At 35.2% G+C, this 18,771-nt stretch overlaps 1 protein-coding gene across 18 annotated transcripts in view; it reads left to right on the top strand.

Annotated features, from left to right (window-relative positions):
- Positions 1-18,771, top strand: part of STAU2 (staufen double-stranded RNA binding protein 2) — a 355,158-nt gene that overhangs the window by 81,302 nt on the left and 255,085 nt on the right. For all 18 annotated transcript variants that reach the window (XM_021672674.2, XM_064384279.1, XM_064384278.1 and 15 more), the window contains one exon: positions 12,855-12,990. In XM_021672674.2, coding sequence (XP_021528349.2) covers positions 12,855-12,990 — 136 coding nt within the window. The remainder of the gene's footprint in view (positions 1-12,854; positions 12,991-18,771) is intronic.

Below are 18,771 nucleotides of genomic sequence, written 5' to 3'. Positions count from 1 at the left end.
GCCAAGATTGCACCACTGCACTCTAGCCTGGGTGACAGAACAAGACTCCATCTGAAAAAAAAAGAAATTCTTGTTTAATGGAGGCTAAATTATTAGCCTTTTCCTTTACAGTTAATGTTTTTTTGGTGTACCATTTAAGACATCTGTGTCTCCTACAAGTTTGTGAAGATAACTTCATATTGTTTTGGAAGCCTCATTATTATTATATCTTTCCTATTTAGATTTACAATCTGTCAGCAATTGAGTTTTACGTATGTGAGGTAGAGTTCAATATTTTTCTTTCTTTAAAAAATATATGGACATTCATTTAATCCAGCAGCATTTATTGAAAAGATAGTCTATTCCCCTCTGCAGTGTGGTGGCACCTTTGTTGTAAACCTGCTGACTGTAACTCGTATTGAGAAATAATGGGTCTCTGGAGGTAAGATCCAGTGTTGACTCCACCGTGTGTAAATGAGTCTTAAAAAGAAGTTATATCCTAATGAGGAGTTAAGTTCATTCACAGCATGGTTGATCTGTCAGTAATTGGGAATATGTTACAGGACTGTTTTGCTTTCTCCCTTTTATTTTTGTTTTTAAACTAAGGAAGTAATTTCAGATTTATATAAAATTTGTAGAAATACTACATAGACTGCTGATGTATCCTTCACCTTGATTCCCTATTGATAGCATTTTTGAACCATCTGGGAATAAGTTGTAGACATGGTGTCCCATTACCCCTTAGTATTTCAATGTGTATTTCTTAACGACATGGACACTCTTCTATCAGGAAGTTAACTTTAATCCATATGACTATTTAATCCAGACTCCATTTCAGATTTCACTAATCATCCCAAACCTTTACAGCTCCAGGATCTAATCAAGACCATGTGTTACATGTATTTACCATTTCTCTCCATTCTACTTCAATCTGTAACAGTTCCTCAGTCTTTCTTATCTTAACATTTATGAAGAATACGAGATCACAGAGTTTGTAGAATGCCCCTCAATTGAGTTTGTCTGGTGTTTGCTCATGATTTATGCATTTTAGCATGAATACCACAAAAATGACTTGGACTTACCCTAGTGCTTTGTATCAGGGGACGCCTGAGATTAACTTGTCCTATCACTGACAACTTTTGTCATGTGATGAGGAGTATGTCAGGCTTTTTTGCTGTAAAGTTAATTAATCCATATGTTTTGTTACTGAATAATAAGTAATAAGTATTTTCTGAGGAGACTATGTGTGTGTGTATATATATGTATATATAAATACTCTGCTCCTTATCAAGCTTTCTTTAACCTTCCAGATTTAGCATCTGTTGATGATTCTTGTCTGAATCAGTTGTGACTCTGAAGGTTGCCAAAGGGTGATTTTTAAAATTCCACTATCTTTTTCAGATTTGCTAATTGGCATTGTACCCAAGGGTAGCACTTTTGCTTTTCCCTCATCTTTTTGTTTGCTTATTTATCTCACTGTAGACTCTTGGATTCCTATTCTACTTACAGGTTTATAATCTGTTACTATCATTATCTGTTTTGTTGCTTAAATATTCCAGGTTTGGCTAGTGGTATGGACCCTCCAATTGACTCCTTTGCCCTTTTGATATTTCTCCATCATGCTCTGGACATTCTTATTTTCTAGCATAATATAGTGTTCCTAGGTTATCTTGTATTTTCCTTGCCCCAGCCCTGGAGCCAGCCATTTCTTCATGGAACTCTGGTTTCTCAATTAAACACTGGTTTCTCAGTTAATCAATTTATTTATTCAACAAATATTTATTCAGCGACTGCTATTTTCCAGGGATTTTTTTTTTCTACAGAGTTATTCTAAGTGTTAGTAACATGTTGTTTTTTGAAAACTAACTGTAGCATTTTTTTTTTAACCACATATAGGAATCCAAAATTCTTATGTATATGTGTACTCCTAATTAGCCTTTTTGTATTTATCATTGGAAATACAGAAATTTCCTTTAATATATCTAAGAACCACAAAAAATTGATGGTGTGTTTATAGTATCAACACAATAGCCTTGTCTGGTAGCGGTCGCTCACCTCTGTAATCCTAGCACTTTGGGAGGCTGAGGCAGGAGGATTACTTGAGCCCAGGAGTTCAAGAACAGCCTGGACCTTGTCTCAAAAAAACAAACAACAAAAAAAACCCAAAATAAAATAACATTATAGCCTTATAATACACAAGAAACCCTATGTGATGGTTATCTTTGTGAAACCTGGATCCAACTCTCACACATTCAAAATACTACTACTTAACATCACTTGGAGGCATCTCATAGTTTGAAGTTAACTCTATAAATGTTTTCTATGAAAGCGTTACTGTATGCACATGTGGGGGTGTCAGTCTAGTTCTGTATCAAAGAGATGGAGATACTTTGCTCTAGGAGTTGGAAATCTTTTAGCATGGGTTTTGCTTTTCTGCTTCTCTTCTACTTTCCTTCACAAAGACCAGTTTGTAACATTTCTAAGACTGTAGTCTTACTTTCAGATGAGGAATTTATATGAGGCTATTTATTTATTTAAATGATATGAATACAACACTTTTACCTATTTTAAAATACAATTTATGGTATGAGTGGCAGACAGTACATCTCAACGGTGTATTCAAATCCCCTCATTGGTGATTTTCAATCATATTTCTTATTTATTGCCTTCCTTAAATGATGAAATCTTTCAAACTTTTTGTTTTCCTTTTTTTCCCCTATTTGAATCTTATGCTATTTGTGACTATATGATGATCAAAGTAGAATTCAAAGTGTCATAAATCTTGGACAACAGATTAATGTGTTAATTATTAAACTGAAGTCTTTATGAAATTTAAAATTTAAACTTTTAAAGGCATAGACAGCTATGGTGTTTAAAAAATACCTTTGGAAAACTGTTAGGCGGTTTCTAATAAAGTTAATCATAAACCTGCTCTGTGACCCAGCATTTTTTGTTGTTGTTGTTGTTAATTTTTTTCCTTATCTAAAACTAAAAGGCTTGTTAAAGAGTGTTCAAGGTAGCTTTATACATCATAGCCTCAAATTAGAAACAAACCAAATGTTCCATCAACAGCAAAATGCAAATTATGGTATTTCATTCAGTAGAATACTATTTAGTGATTTTAAAAAGTTAAAGTACTAATATATGCAAACAAAATTATGTTGAGTGAAAGAAGCAAGATAGAAAGTGGTACATGTTTAGATATGAAGAAGCAGCAAACGAATCTATAATGCCTGAATTCAGAATGGGTAACCTGGGGAGGTGTATTGACTTGGAAAGAGGCTGAAGGCACTTTCTGGGTGATGGAAAGGTTCATATCTTGATATGATGGCAGTCATGAGTGTTTACATATGTAATAATTCACTGAACTATATGCTTAAGGTTTGTGAATTTTACTTGCCCTTCAGTAAAATTCTGTAAGAAAGAAAGAAAAAGAAAGGAAGAAGAGAGAGCCTCTTTATGCTTGACTTTCTTTTGCTGTTAAGTGTATATATTAAATCAGGGATTTGGACTAATTGGACTTAATATTCATTAGGTTAACTTTTCTTTGCTGTTCTTCTTTCTTCCTCCTCCTCTGTCCTCCTCCTTCTCGTTTTATTTTTCCCTTTTCCCTCTTCTTAACTTTGATTTTATTCCTGTTATTATGCTCTTCAGTGTTTTCACATTAATTCTTTAGAAATGAAATGGGCAGTGTATTGACTCTTGTTGGGTTGCTTATAACCTGGATGCCAATTTTACATTTGTGTCAGGCTCTGCCTCCCTTTGGCTGGTACTTTATGCCAGCCCCAATTTCTCTGCTGCAATAAGTGGACCTATTTTTGTATGTAATGAATGGGGTCTTAAATGTATGGTACAAAGGCATGATTCAAATGAAATATCAGAGAATTTACAGTGAATTTCACTTTCTATAAAAGCTTTATATTAATCTTCATGATTTGTTAGAACATATATACATATGTTTTAACTAAACTTCTGGTACTTAAAATAGCGTGACATAATTTTACATTGTGTGTTTTTTTAATTGTGGAATTTTTCAAATTTTACACAAGAGAATAAGATAGTGAATGTTCCTAGTATCCCTCACCAGCTTCAACAATTACCAACTCATGGCAGCCAGCCAATCTTGTTTCTCATCTATCTCTCCCTAGATTACTTTGAAGCAAATCTCTGATATATCATTTCATCCGTAAATGTATCTTTAAAGATACATACTGAATTTTAAGATAACTCTTAAAAAACTAATCCCAATATCACTATCAAGCAAACAAAACAATTAACTCCTTAATATTAAAAAATGTCCAGAGTTCAGATTTCTCTTACTGTCTCATTAAAATTTTTTAAGAAATTATTTTATGTTTTTAGAGACAAGTCTTGCTCCATCACTCAGGCTAGAGTGCAGTGTTGTGATCAAGATACACAAGAAACCCTATGTGATGATTATGTTTCTGAAACCTGGATCCAACTCTCATATACTCAAAATAATAACACTTAACATTACTTGGAGGCATCTCATAGTTTGAAGTTACTCTGTAAATGTTTTCTATGAAAGCACTATAACCTCAAACCCTTAGTCTCAGGTGATCTCCTTGCCCCCTTTCCTCCAACCCAGCCTTCCAAAGTGCTGAGATTACAGGCATGAGCCACCACGTCTGACCTCACTTTTTTCATAATTGGTTTATTTGAATAAAGATTAAAATGAGGATCATTTATTCCAATTGGTTGATAATATCTGTTCAGTTTAATTTTTAAGATGTAGAATCCCTTTTTCATCTTTATTTTTCTACATAATTATTTGTTTAAGAAACCAGCTCATTAGTCCTATAGAATTTCTGTGTTCTTGGTTTTGTATTTCTTGTAAACTGATAACCTAGAGGCTACACAGATTCAGGTTTGAAGTTTTTGGTAATTGTTTTATAGGTAGTTTTGTCTACTTCATATTGTACTACATCAGAAGACTTTTAATTTCTTGTTGTCTTTTATTTTGTGATTTTTAAATAGATCAGTAGGTCCAGTTATCCTAGCTGGTTCATCCATTATCATTTTTCCCATAAAGTTCTCCAGTTGATCTAATGATCGTAGAAGCCTGCCAATGCTCATTGCCAAGAAGATCCATTATTTTATCAGTAGTTGCTAGATGGCAGGGTCATCTTTTCTGCATTTATTGGCTGGAATCCTTCTAGCTAGTAGATGAAGAACTTTTCCTTCATTATCTGTTTTCTCTGAGTATAATTTGTTCTGTAAAGTCAAGATAAGTACTTAGTTATTTCCTTTCATTTACCAGTCTCATGCTTTGGAAGCAGCCATTTCTTCAAGAATTGTTGTTTTTCTAAAGTTGGGAAATGATAATTATAAACCAGACTCTGTATGCTGGTGATCCTCATTGCTTAATGCATTGCTTATGGCTTTTAGACCCCTTAAGTGGATACTTAAGCTAGGAAATACCATGCGTTTTTTTTTTTTTTTATTATTAAGAGAAAATACATCATGATTTCGTTTTGATATTTTCAGTTCGGATTTAAGACTACAGAGTTTTACGTACTGTATTTGATTTTATATTTGTGTCTCTTTATATACTAAAAATCTTTCTAATGTTAATTCTTTAATCTATTTTATATCTTTCTATATAATAATTTTATAATAGCAATTGCACTGAGACAGAGGGACACCAATATGACTAACACCATGATTACTGGAAACAGTTTATGATTTGTTTTCAGGGTTTTTAAAAAGTCTTTAGGATATGTGGTTATTTGACTATATGTTAAAGTTATTTGAAATAATTATCCTTTGTATGATTAAGGCCACCAATTTGATTTATTGTTCAGTTTTAATCGCTTTGTTTTCTTTTTAGAGGTTTCTTTGTCTTCGTTTTGATTTAATTTTGTTTGAATTAAGTTAAAAGCATATTACTTGTTACTAACAATGTGATTACTGAAAATAGTTTAAGATTTTTTTTCTCTTTAGGATCTTATGGCTATTTTACAATGTTTAAAGTCTTTTGAAAAACTTCTCTCTGGGCTTAAGTCACCATAAATAGATTTAGTTCTAGTTTTCTTTCGATTTTAGGAATTGCTCCCCCACTCCTTTTGGATGAAATTTTGATTTCTATAATTATATAAAAATATTCATGTTTTCAAAATAAAATCTATAAAACAGTGTACATTCAGAGACATATAGCTTCCATTCCTCCTCTGTTTGTGCCTTCTTCCTATAAGTAACTTTTTTTTTTTTAATTATACTTTAAGTTCTGGGATACCTGTACAGAATGTGCAGTTTTCTTACATAGGTATACATGTGTCATGGTGGTTTGCTGCACCCATCAACCTGTCATCTACATTAGGTATTTCTTCTAATGCTATCCCTCCCATAGCCCTCTACCCTCTGACAGGCCCCGCGATGTGATGTTCCCTTCCCTGTGTCCATGTGTTCTCATTGTTCAACTCCCACTTATGAGTGAGAACATGCGGTATTTGGTTTACTGTTCCTGTGTTAGTTTACTGAGAATGATGGTTTCCAATTTCATTCATGTCCCTGTAAAGGACAGGAACTCATCCTTTTTTATGGCTGCATAGTATTCCATGGTGTATATGTGCCACATTTTCTTTATCCAGTCTATCATTGATGGGCATTTGGGTTGGTTCCAAGTCTTTGGTATTGTGAACTGTGCTACAATAAACATATGTGTGCATGTGTCTTTATAGTAGAATATAGTATATACCCAGTAATGGGATTGCTGGGTCAAATGGTATTTCTGGTTCTACATCCTTGAGGAATCACCACACCGTTTTCCACAGTGGTTGAACTAATTTACACTCCCACCAACAATGTGAAAGCATTCCTATTTTTCCACATTCTCTCCAGCATCTGTTGTTTCCTGACTTTTTAATGATTGCTGTTCTAACTGGTATGAGATGGTATCTCATTGTGGTTTTGATTTGCATTTCTCTAATGACCGGTGATGATGAGCCTTTTTTCATATGTTTATTGACTGCATAAATATCTTCTTTTGAGAAGTGTCTGTTCATATCCTTCACCCACTTTTTGATTTTTTTTTCCTTGTAAATTTGTTTAAGTTCTTTGTAGATTCTGGATATTAGCCCTTTGTCAGATGGATAGATTGCAGAAATTTTCCCCCATTCTGTAGGTTGCCTCTTCACTCTGATGATAGTTTCTTTTGCTGTGCAGAAGTTCTTTAGTTTAATTATATCCCATTTGTGAATATTGGCTTTTGTTGCCATTCTTCTTGGTGTTTTAATCATGAAGTCTTTGCCCATGCCTGTGTCCTGCGTGGTATTGCTTAAGTTTTCTTCTAGTTTTTATGGTTTTAGGTCTTACGTTTAAGTCTTTAATTCATCTTGAGTTAATTTTTGTATAAGATGTAAGGAAGGGGTCCAGTTTCACTTTTCTGCATATGGCTAGCCAGTTTTCCTAACATCGTTTATTAAATAGCGAATCCCTTCCCTATTGCTTGCTTTTGTCAGATTTATCAAAGATCAGACCGTTGTAGATGTGTGGCATTATTTCTGAGGCCTCTGTTCTGTTCCATTGGTCTATATATCTGTTTTGGTACCAGTACCGTGCTGTTTTGGTTACTGTAACCTTGTAGTATAATTTGAAGTCAGGTAGCATTATGCCTCCAGCTTTGTTCTTTTTGCTTAGCATTGTCTTGGCTATATGGGCACTTTTTTGGTTACATGTGAAATTTAAAGTGTTTTTTTCTAATTCTGTGAAGAAAGTCAGTGGTCACTTGATGGGAATAGCATTGAATCTATAAATTACTTGGGGCAGTATGGCCATTTTCACGATATTGATTCTTCTTGTTTGTGAGCATGGAATGTTTTTCCATTTGTTTGTGTCCTCTTTTATTTCCTTGAGCAGTGGTTTGTAGTTCTCCTTGAAGAGGTCCTTCACATCCCTTGTAAGTTGTGTTCCTAACTGTTTTATTCTCTTTGTAGCAATTGCGAATTTGAGTTCACTCATGATTTGACTCTCTGCTTGTCTATTATTGGTGTAAAGGAATGCTTGTGATTTTTGCATATTGATTTTGCATCCTGAGACTTTGCTGAGGTTGCTTATCAGGTTAAGGAGATTTGGGGCTGAGACCATGGGGTTTTCTAAATATACAATCATGTCATCTGCAAACAGAGACAAGTTGACTTCCTCTCTTCCTATCTGAGTACCCTTTCTTTCCTTCTCTTGCCTGATGACCCTGGCTAGGACTTCCAGTACTTTGTTGAATAGGAATGGTGAGAGAGGGCATCCTTGTCTTGTGCCGGTTTTCAAAGGGAATGCTTCCAGCTTTTGCCTATTCAGTATGATATTGGCTGTGGGTTTGTCATAATAGCTCTTACTATTTTGAGATATGTTCTGTCAATACTTAGTTTATTGAGTTTTTAGCATGAAGGAGTGTTGAATTTTATTGAAGGCATTTTCTGCATTTATTGAGACAATCATGTGGTTTTTATCATTCATTCTGTTTATGTGATGGATTACATTTGTTGATTTGTATATTTTGAACCAGCTTTGCATCCCCGGGATGAAGCTGACTTGATCATGGTGGATAAGCTTTTTGATGTGCTGCTGGATTTGGTTTGTCAGTATTTTATTGAAGATTTTTGCACCGATGTTCATCAGGGATATTGGCTCGAAATTTTCTTTTTTATTTGTGTCTCTGCCAGGTTTTCGTATCAGGATGTTGCTGGCCTCATAAAATGAGTTAGAGAGGAGTCCTTCTTTTTCTATAGTTTATAATAGTTTCAGAAGGAATGGTACCAGCTCCTCTTTGTACCTCTGGTAGAATTCGGCTGTGAATCTGTCTGATCCTGGGCCTTTTTTGGTTGGTAGGCTATTAATTGCTGCCTCAATTTCAGAACTTGTTATTGGTCTTTTCAGAGATTCGACTTCTTCCTGATTTAGTCTTGGGAGGATGTATGTCCAGGGATTTATCCATTTCTTCTTGATTTTCTAGTTTATTTGTATAGAGGTGTTTATAGTATTCTCTGATGGTAGTTTGTATTTCTGTGGGATCAGTGGTGATAGCCCCTTTATCATTTTTTATTGTGTCTATTTGAATCTTTTCTGTTTTCTTCTTTATTAGTCTGGCTAGTGGTCTATCTATTTTGTTAATCTTTTCAAAAAACCTGCTTCTGGATTCATTGATTTTTTTTTTTTTTTTTTTGAAGGGTTTTTCTTGTCTCTCTCTCCTTCAGTTCTGCTCTGTTCTTAGTTATTTCTTGTCTTCTGCTAGCTTTTGAATTTGTTTGCTCTTGCTTCTCTAGTTCTTTTAATTGTGATGTTAGGGTGTCGATTTTAGATCTTTCCCACTTTCTCCTGTGGGCACTTAGTGCTATAAATTTCCCTCTAAAACACTGCTTTAGCTATGTCCCAGAGATTGGTACGTTTTGTCTTTGTTCTCATTGGTTTCAAAGAACTTATTTATTTCTGCCTTAATTTCATTATTTTCCCAATAGTCATTCAGGAGCAGGTTGTTCAGTCTCCATGTAGTTGTGCAGTTTTTAGTGAGTTTCTTAATCCTGAGTTCTAATTTGATTGCACTGTGGTCTGAGAGACTGTTATGATTTCTGTTCTTTTGCATTTTTTTGCTGAGGAGTGTTTTACTTCCAATTATGTAGTCAATTTTAGAATAAGTTGATGTGGTGCTGAGAAGAATGTATATTCTGTTGGTTTGGGCTGGAGAGTTCTATAAATGTCTATTAGGCCCACTTGTTCCAGAGCTGAGTTCAAGTCCTGAATATCCTTGTTTACTTTCTGTCTTGTTGATCTGGCTAATATTGACAGACTTCATCTCCCACTATTATTTTGTGGGAGTCTAAGTCTCTTTGTAGGCCTCTAAGGACTTGCTTTATGAATCTGGGTGCTCCTGTATTGGGTGTATATATATTTAGGATAGTTAGCTCTTCTTGTTGCATTGATGCCTTTGCCATTATGTAATGCCCTTCTTTGTCTCTTTTGATCTTTGTTGGTTTAAAGTCTGTTTTATCAGAGACTAGGATTATAACCGCTGCTTTTTCTTTGCTTTCTATTTGTTTGGTAAATCTTCTTCCATCCCTTTATTTTGAGCCGATGTGTGTCTTTGTACGTGAGATGGGTCTCCTGAATACAGTACACCAATGGGTCTTGACTCTTTATCCAATTTGCCAGTCTGTGTCTTTTATATGGGGCATTTAGCCTGTTTACATTTAAGGCTAATATTGTTATGTGTGAATTTAATCCTGTCAGTATGATGCTAGATGGTTATTTTGCCTGTTAGTTGATGCAGGCAAATATGAAGAAATTTCTTTATAGCATCAATGGTCTTTGCAATTTGGTATGTTTTTCCTTTTTCCATTCCATATTTAGTGCTTTCTTCAGGAGCTCTTGTAAGGCAGGCCTCGTGGTGACAGACCCTCTCAGCATTTGCTTGTCTGTAAATGATTTTATTTCTCCTTAGAAGCTTAGTTTGGCTGGATATGAAATCCTGGGTTGAATATTCTTTAATAATCTTGAATATTGGCCTCTACTCTCTTCTGGTTTTTAGGGTTTCTGCAGAGAGATCCACTGTTAGTCTGATGGGCTTCCCTTTGTTGGTAACCCAGCCTTTCTCTCTAGCTGCCCTTAACATTTTTTCCTTCATTTCAACTTTGGTGAATCTGATGATGATGTATCTTGGGGTTGCTTTTCTTGAGGAGTATCTTTGTGATGTTCTCTGTATTTCCTGAATTTGAGTGTTGCTTGGTTGGGGAAGTTCTCCTGGATAATATCCTGAAAAGTGTTTTCCAACTTGGTTCCATTCTGCCCATCACTTTCAAGTACACCAATCAAATGTAGGTTTGGTCTTTTCACATAGTCCCGTATTTCTTGGAGACTTTGTTCATTCCTTTTCCTTCTTTTTTCTCTGATCTTGTCTTCGTGCTTTATTTCATTAAGTTGATCTTCAATCTCTGATATCCTTTTTTCTGCTTGATCGATTCAGCTATTGATACTTGTGTATGCTTCACGAAGTTCTTTTGCTGTGTTTTTCAGCTCCATCAGGTCATTTATGTTCTTCTCTAAACTGGTTATTCTAGTTAGCAATTCCTCTAATCTTTTTCAAGATTCTTAGCTTCCTTGCATTGGGTTAGAACATGCTCCTTTAGTTTGGAGGAGTTTGTTATTACCCACCTTCTGAAGCCTACTTCTGTCAGTTTGTCAAATTCATTCTCTGTCCAGTTTTGTTCCCTTCCTAGTGAGGAGTTGTGATACTTTGGAGGAGAGGAGACATTCTGGTTTTTGGAATTTTCAGCCTTTTTGTGCTGTTTTTTTTCCTCATCTTCATGGATTTGTCTACATGTGGTCTTTGATGTTGGTGACCTTCGGATGGGGTTTCTATGTGGATACCCTTTTTGTTGATGTTGATGCTATTCCTTTCTGTTTGTTAGTTTTCCCTCTAACAGTCAGACCCCTCTGCTGCAGGTCTGCTGGAGTTTTCTGGAGGTCCACTCCAGACCCTGTTCGCTGGGGTATTACCAGTGGAGGCTGCAAAACAGCAAAGATTCCAGCCTGTTCCTTCCTTTGGAAGCTTTGTCCCAGAGGGGCACATGCTAGATGCCAGCCAGAGCTCTCCTATATGAGGTGTCTGTCGACTCCTCCTGGGAGATGTCTCCCAGTCAGGAGGCACGGGGGTCAGGGACCCACTTGAGGTGGCAGTCTGTCCCTTAGCAGAGCTCAAGTACTGTGCTGCGAGATCTGCTGCTCTCTTCAGAGCTGGCAGGCAGGAACGTTTAAGTCTGCTGAAGCTGTGCCCACAGCTGCCCCTTTCCGCAGGTGCTCTATCCCAGGGAGATGGGAGTTTTATCTAAAAGCCCCTGACTGGGGCTGCTGCCTTTCTTTCAGAGATGCACTGCCTAGAGAGGAGGAATCTAGAGAGGCAATATGGCTACAGTGGCTTTGCCAAGCTAAAAGTAACTTTTTTCTCTTTTAGTTTTGGGTTTATTTATTTATTTTTTTAAAGTAAGCAAATATGTAGGAACACATGCCAAAAAAAAATAAGCAAATATATATCTATATTTTCATTTTCACCTTTCTTAGACAAAAGATAATGTTAAAGCACACAGTATTTGATACTTTAATTTTTTTTTTTCATTTAACATTATACCCTACACTGCTAAGACATAACCTCCAAGGTATATTGTTAAGTTAAAAAAAAGCAAGGTGTGTAGTATTCTTCCTCCTTTTATAGCTGTTCAGTGATTTATGGTATGGACATTTATATAACTGGTGCTGCACTGATGTTGCTTAGGTTGTTTCCAGTCTTTTGTTTTTATCGATAATGCTGCTTGTACATATGTTTAGTATTTGTGAGGAATAGGTGACATTTTAGTTTCAGGAAATATTGCTTACATTTACTCTGTCTTGGTGGTTATAGAAAAAAATTCAAAAAACCTTTTTTGTTAGTTAAGTCCAAGAACCACTGATGACTTTATTGTCAATGCTTAGTTATTTAATTACCAAAGTGTAAGTAAAAACATTCACAGATGATGTTTTTAATGATTAAATACATGCAAGCTTTCTGGGGTAAGTAATGGTGAAGTTCAGTACTTTTAAAAAATAATATTCACACTAAGCAGTCTAAGGATCTTCTGTTTACTATGTTTTAATAGTAATGATTTCACACTCAAATTTTAATGTCAGAAAACATTGCAAAATTCCAAGAAGATTTTATTAGAAACTGTTTTCTTGGCTTTTGCCTTTGTTCATGTAGTTTCTTAGAAAATCATACAAGTGGTCCATCCATTCTCAATTTTTCCATAGTAGTTAAATGTAGCATAAATATAGCTTGCATGATTTATTGTGAAGGTATTTCATTTGTGTGCCTTTAATATTTTTTTTTTAAACAGGCAGTATAACTCCAACTGTGGAACTGAATGGGCTTGCTATGAAAAGGGGAGAGCCTGCCATCTACAGGCCATTAGATCCAAAGCCATTCCCAAATTATAGAGCTAATTACAACTTTCGGGGCATGTACAATCAGAGGTTTGTATGTCTTTTTTGTTTTTTTTTCTTAATATTTTATGCATGTTGTAAAAGTTTCTCAAACCCAAAAGAGTCATTGTAAATCCAATTGATGCTTGGCATTTTGCGTGGAATTTAGATAAAGCATGTTCACAAGGAATATTTAAAGTAATAACTTTAAAAAACCCGTTTTCAGGAACTGTTTTTTTTCTCTACCCCACAAACCTAAACAATTTGAAGGAATTAGTTTTTATTGTGTCATGAGGGCCCTGTATTTGTTGCAGAGAAGACCAAGTCTTAATGTCATTTCACAGTTGATAGTGTTGACTTCCCAGTTGACTTTCTCATTCATTTACCAAGCAGAGCTCAGTGTTTTTTTTGTTTTTTTTTTTTTTGATCTGTCCAAATACACTAATGAACGTGAATGTTTGTAATTTACAGGGAATTTATTGGAGGGAGGAAGCATTTACTATCTTTCTGCACAGTAACAGTAGAGATGGGGTTTCACTTTGTGATAGTTACAAGTGTAACAGAAGTTTCTTTTAGAAACATGGCAGAAGGTTCAAAATCAAGTTTAGTGTTTATTTTTTCTGTTCATAAAACTCATTGTAGGTATGTGGAAAATGCAGAAAGGAAAAAAGAAAATAGGAATAATGCTAAAATTTGCCACTTTTTATAAATTCATATACTTTACATTCTTTTTTCTTTGCATTTAAATATATTTAACCAAGTTGAAGTTGTCCTTTATATGCAATTTTTGTAGTAGTTTATGGAGATAAAGTACTACAAAATAAACATGATAAACAAAATACAAAACATGATAAATAAAATATGATAGACATACAGTAAAATATACAAATCTTAAGTGTACCTCTTGATGACTTTATTTTATTTATGTGTATATGTATTTGTACTTTATTTGATGACTTTTTACATATATATATTCTCCTGTGATTGCCACTCAGATCAAAATACAAATGTTCACATCACCTGAGTTTCATCAGACCTCTTTGTGCTGACACACCCTCCTCCCAGAAATAATCACTGTTTTTTTTTACCATAGACTAGTTTTTGCCTGTTGTTGAATTTTTTAAAACTAGACTCATATAGTATTTACATGTGTCTGGCTTCTTTCACTTTTTATAATGATTTTCTTGTTTGGGGAATCATCCATGTTGCTTATATCTGGGTTTTGCCCTTTTTTATTGCTGGTTAGTGTTCTTTGTATGGATATATCATAATTTGTGTATCTTCTATATGCAATATAGTACTCTCTTCACTTAATATGGCTATTTGTCGTATCCTTAATTTTAAAGAAATTTTTTTCTCTTTTTCTTTTTCTTTTTTTTTTTTTTTGAGACACAGTCTCACTCTGTCACCCAGGCTGGAGTGCAGTGGTGTGATCTTGGCTCACTGCAATCTCTGCCTTCTGGGTTCAAGCATTTTTTTGTGCGTCAGCCCGCAGTAGCTGGGATTACAGGCATATGCTACCATGCTCGGCTAATTTTTGTATTTTAGTAGAGATGAGATTTCACCATGTTGGCCAGACTGGTCTTGAACTTCTGACCTCAAGTGGTCTGCTCACCTCGGCTTCCCAAAGTGCTGGGATCACAGGCATGAGGTCCTGTGCCGTGCTTGGCACGAAATGTTTTTGATGGCTGCGTAATGCTTCATATGGCTTTGTAAGGTATATAAATATGTGCCTATTTTTTATCATCTAGGTTGTTTGTGCCCCCTTTTTTGTTAAGATTGCTGCAGTAAATAATCATTATGTAAGTTTTTTGTTCATATCACTTATTATTTCCTTATATTACTATAAGGGGAATATTCTTTAAAAATAATAAAGTATTGCCCAATTACACTAAAGTTTGTACTGATTTCTTAACAGTGTATGAGAATGCTTATTTTACTCTGACAACATTGAGTTAAAAAAGTTTTTGTCTTCTTTGATAGTTAAAAAGTAGTTTGTTTGTTTTTTTTAAACTTACTCTGTCACCCAGGCTGGAGTGCAGTGGCGCGATCTCAGTTCACTGCAACGTCTGCTTCCCAGGTTCAAGCAATTTCTGGTTAACTTTTGTATTTTTAGTAGAAATGGGGTTTCACCATGTTGGAAAGGCTGATCTCAAACTCCCGACCTCAAATAATCCACCTGTCTTGGTCTCCCAAAGTGTTAGGATTGCACTTCACCTGGCCATAAAGTAGTATTTTTTAAAATTCAGTTTATTGACTACTAGTGAAGCTGGACAGTTTTTCTATTTAGATGTTTGTTAATTTTTTATCTTTTTTGATTTTTCTATTTTAATTTGCTAATTTTTATTCCATTGCTTCACCAGTTTTCAAATGTTTATATGTTGAGGTTGTTAGTTAACTTTCAGTATGTTTTGTTTGTTGTAATTTTCCTGCTTTAAAAAATTTGGCTTTTAAGTGTGTATTTGTTTTTAATATCCTATAGTTTTAAAATTTTATGTGGTCTAATCTATTGATTTTTTTTTTCATTTCTCTCACTGGTTTTATGCCTAAGAAATTATTTCCTAGATTTGATCAGACATTTGCTGATGCTTTTGTTATGGTTTTGTATATTTACTGATAACGTAACTTAGATGTGTAGAGAAAATATTTAGCACATACATAATCTGATACTTTTTAACTTCTTGCTTCGTAGGGGAAAAATTACTTTTAATCTTATCCATTTAAAACTCAGTCCTATTCAATTGTAAATAGTTTCTTTAAATATTATTGTTTAGATTCTCTAAGAAGAATTTGCACACTCTTAGACTTCTGCCATTCCCTTTTCCTCTCAGCTATGCCTGGGGGGAACTTGCTGTATGCTAGGAAGGGAGAGGCACCTATACACCTCGCCTCTGTATAAGCGTCTTGTGTTGTCCTTTAGTTCCTCTCTTCTTTGTGGTCGTGTCCCTTGTCCACCAGGTGTGGAAACTTGCAGTTGGCAGCTTCTAGTCCACTTTTTCCCCCTAGGTAATGCTTCCACAGTGTATCTACCATCTTCCCCTTGCTAACTAGCCTAAACCCTCAGCTTTTCTTGGCTTCCTTGGTATATTTCATTCTCTCCTGTAGCATCTCTGCTTCTAATTGTGATGCATCCAGTCGCAGGCTTCCCAAACCTCTGCTTGGTGTTCACACTGCATAGAAGTCACAAGGGACAACACATTTCTCTTGTAGTTGTTTTACTTTCTCTTTCTCTATATAATATACCCATTGCCTTTATCTTTAGTGTGAAATTCCCCAATGTATATAAATAAAGCTAGTTGCCCACTTCGGCACAGTAAATACCTTTGGTCACCTGAGTAAGGAACCTAGTCTATCGTATACTTATTTTATTGTTAATGTACTATAATGAATAGATTTATGAGAGTATTATATCTTAACATTTGTTGTATTTTGATATCTATAGTCCTTTATTGAAATTTTGCTACAGTTCTGACAAGTGAATTTATTACTTTTAAATGGAAATATACTAATTTTATTACTTCTAACTTTATTACTTTTAAAAAGTCTGATGATAAAGCAATGAAAAGTCAGACACTAATCCCTGTCCTTATGGAGCTCATGTTCTTGTAGGGGAGGTAGTCAGTCAATAAGAAGTGATTAGTCACTGAGAAGGTTACTTTTGATAAAGACCTCAAAGGAAGAGAGAGAAAAAGCAGTGTGAATGTTGAGAGAGAGTGAATGTTCCACTCTCAAGACATAGCAAGTACAAAGCCCCTGCAGCAGGAGTGTGCCTGGCATGGCCTCAGGAGGCCAGTGTGGCTTGATCAGAGCCCAGGGAGAGAGAAGACAGTATGTGAAATTACACAGGGGTCATGTGGTTTTGATTTTCTTTTCTTTTTTTTTCTTGATTTTCTGTTAAGAATGTTGGCATTTTTCGTTTATTGGCAGTTTCTAGTTCCAAGATCTAATTCTTATGGTTGTCTTGAGGGGTACAAGAATTTTATTTATGACTTCCCCAGAGTCATAAATAAAGGATGTGCCTTAGGCCATTCCCATGAATAGATAATTTGGACTTTCCCTTCAGTTTTTTGGAGTTTCTTTACGATTTTCTGCAGATCACCAAAAAAAAAAATAAATAAATAAAAAGAATATAGGAAGGTACTAGTAAGCTGCCATGCCATATTTCAAATGAAAAGCTCTTTCTGCTCACAAAAGCACAGACCTAACCATTACTCAGTAGACTGTTACAGTCGTGATTTTGCATATGACCTTAATTTATAGATGACAACACTTGAATGGATTATAGGGACTCTGGAATCAAAGATGCAAGGAGACACTCTTCTTGTCAGAACCCAGATTAATCATTAGCTTCTTAAGGCAGGAAAGGAGTTTTGAAAAGGTCCTTTTATTTTCTACTTAAAGTAATATTAAGCAAAATTAGATATTACCTATGCTGTTCCTCCCCTTCTTTACTGATGAGGTTTTTCCACTTGAACTCATTCAAAGACCTAAGAAGAACTGATTTTTTTCTTCTTTTTTAATGATGAGGGAGAAAAAAAGCATTTATCCATGAGCAAACTCTGTAGAAATGACTTGGATTCTGAAGTACCTATCTCCTTTTATTATGCCCAAGGTATTTGACAGTAATTATATTCAGTCACGTGTTTTTCTTTCTCATTAGAGGCACTTTTCACTAACAGATACATTATAAAGCAGAAAGCATATAAAAATTCATTTGACAAAGTACAGGATAAAGCTTGGAGAACAGTTTATGCTTTTGTTTTCCCATTTTTCTTATAAAAATTTTGTACCTTATCTAGAGAAATAGAATGGCTGAAGTTAGACAGTTTTTCAGTTTTGTATATTCACCAATGAAAAAAGTATTATTGCTTGGCAAATGGCTAGAATGGCAGATCAGCAGACCATGTGGCCTCTTGGTCTGCCGGTGCAGATTTCCAAAGGGCCACAACTCAAACTAGGTAATGTGAAAATGGGAATTTTTGACCTATGTAACTGGGATGTGTCTCAGGGAGATGTTCAGGCATGGTTGGATGTAGGGCTTTAGTGTTGTTCTTCCTCATTTTCTATTTCTCTCTTTCTAGCTCTTGTTTTTTTTTTTTCTCTACTTTGTTTTCAAATAAGCTGATTCCCATTTGCTGTACTTCATACACTGTATATCCTGTACTTACAATGAAGAAGGTGCAGTTTTTTTTTTTTGTTTGTTTTTTCTGATAGTCCTTAGAAAATTCACCACAAACACTTGGAGTAAACTGTCCATCCTGGAATTAATCATTCAAACTAGGTTGGGGGTAGGAGGATACTTCACTTTAGCCAAGCCTGGGTTATATGTCCAGCCTGTAGAAACAGGTTAGCCCCATCCAAACTACTCTGCAGGGCACAATTATTTTATAGAGTGGTTCCTCAAAAGCAAAGACTCTGAGAGAAAATGATTTCCATTACAGTCAGAACATTTGGTTCAGTTCCGAGTTCTGATGCCTTTACCTATGTGATCTTAGACAAGGCTCTGGACCTCCATTAGTTTCCTCATTTACAAAATAGAGATAGTAATAGCAAATGAAGGACTTTTGTGGAGTCATCTTCATTCAGCAGACATTTTTTGCATGCGTAGTCATTGCCACATGTTGTGTTGAGTAGAGACTTTGAGGAAAGACAGACGGGCTAATAGACTAAGTTTAGTAGAAGAGGAAAACAAAAGAAAGAACTGAATGATAGATGTGCCCCAATGGTGCTAATGGAAACATTAGGAAGGAAGGAAGCACTGCACCCAGATTGGGGCACTAAAGAAGCCTTCCAGGAGGAATGAACTTTAAGGTTAACTAGGATTTAGCCAGG

This window comes from Aotus nancymaae, unplaced genomic scaffold, assembly GCF_030222135.1.
Source record: "Aotus nancymaae isolate 86718 unplaced genomic scaffold, 86718_ANA_hifiasm-v0.15.2.pri h1tg000036l, whole genome shotgun sequence".
Lineage (NCBI taxonomy): Eukaryota > Metazoa > Chordata > Mammalia > Primates > Aotidae > Aotus > Aotus nancymaae.
This window is presented reverse-complemented; position numbering and strand designations above follow the sequence as displayed.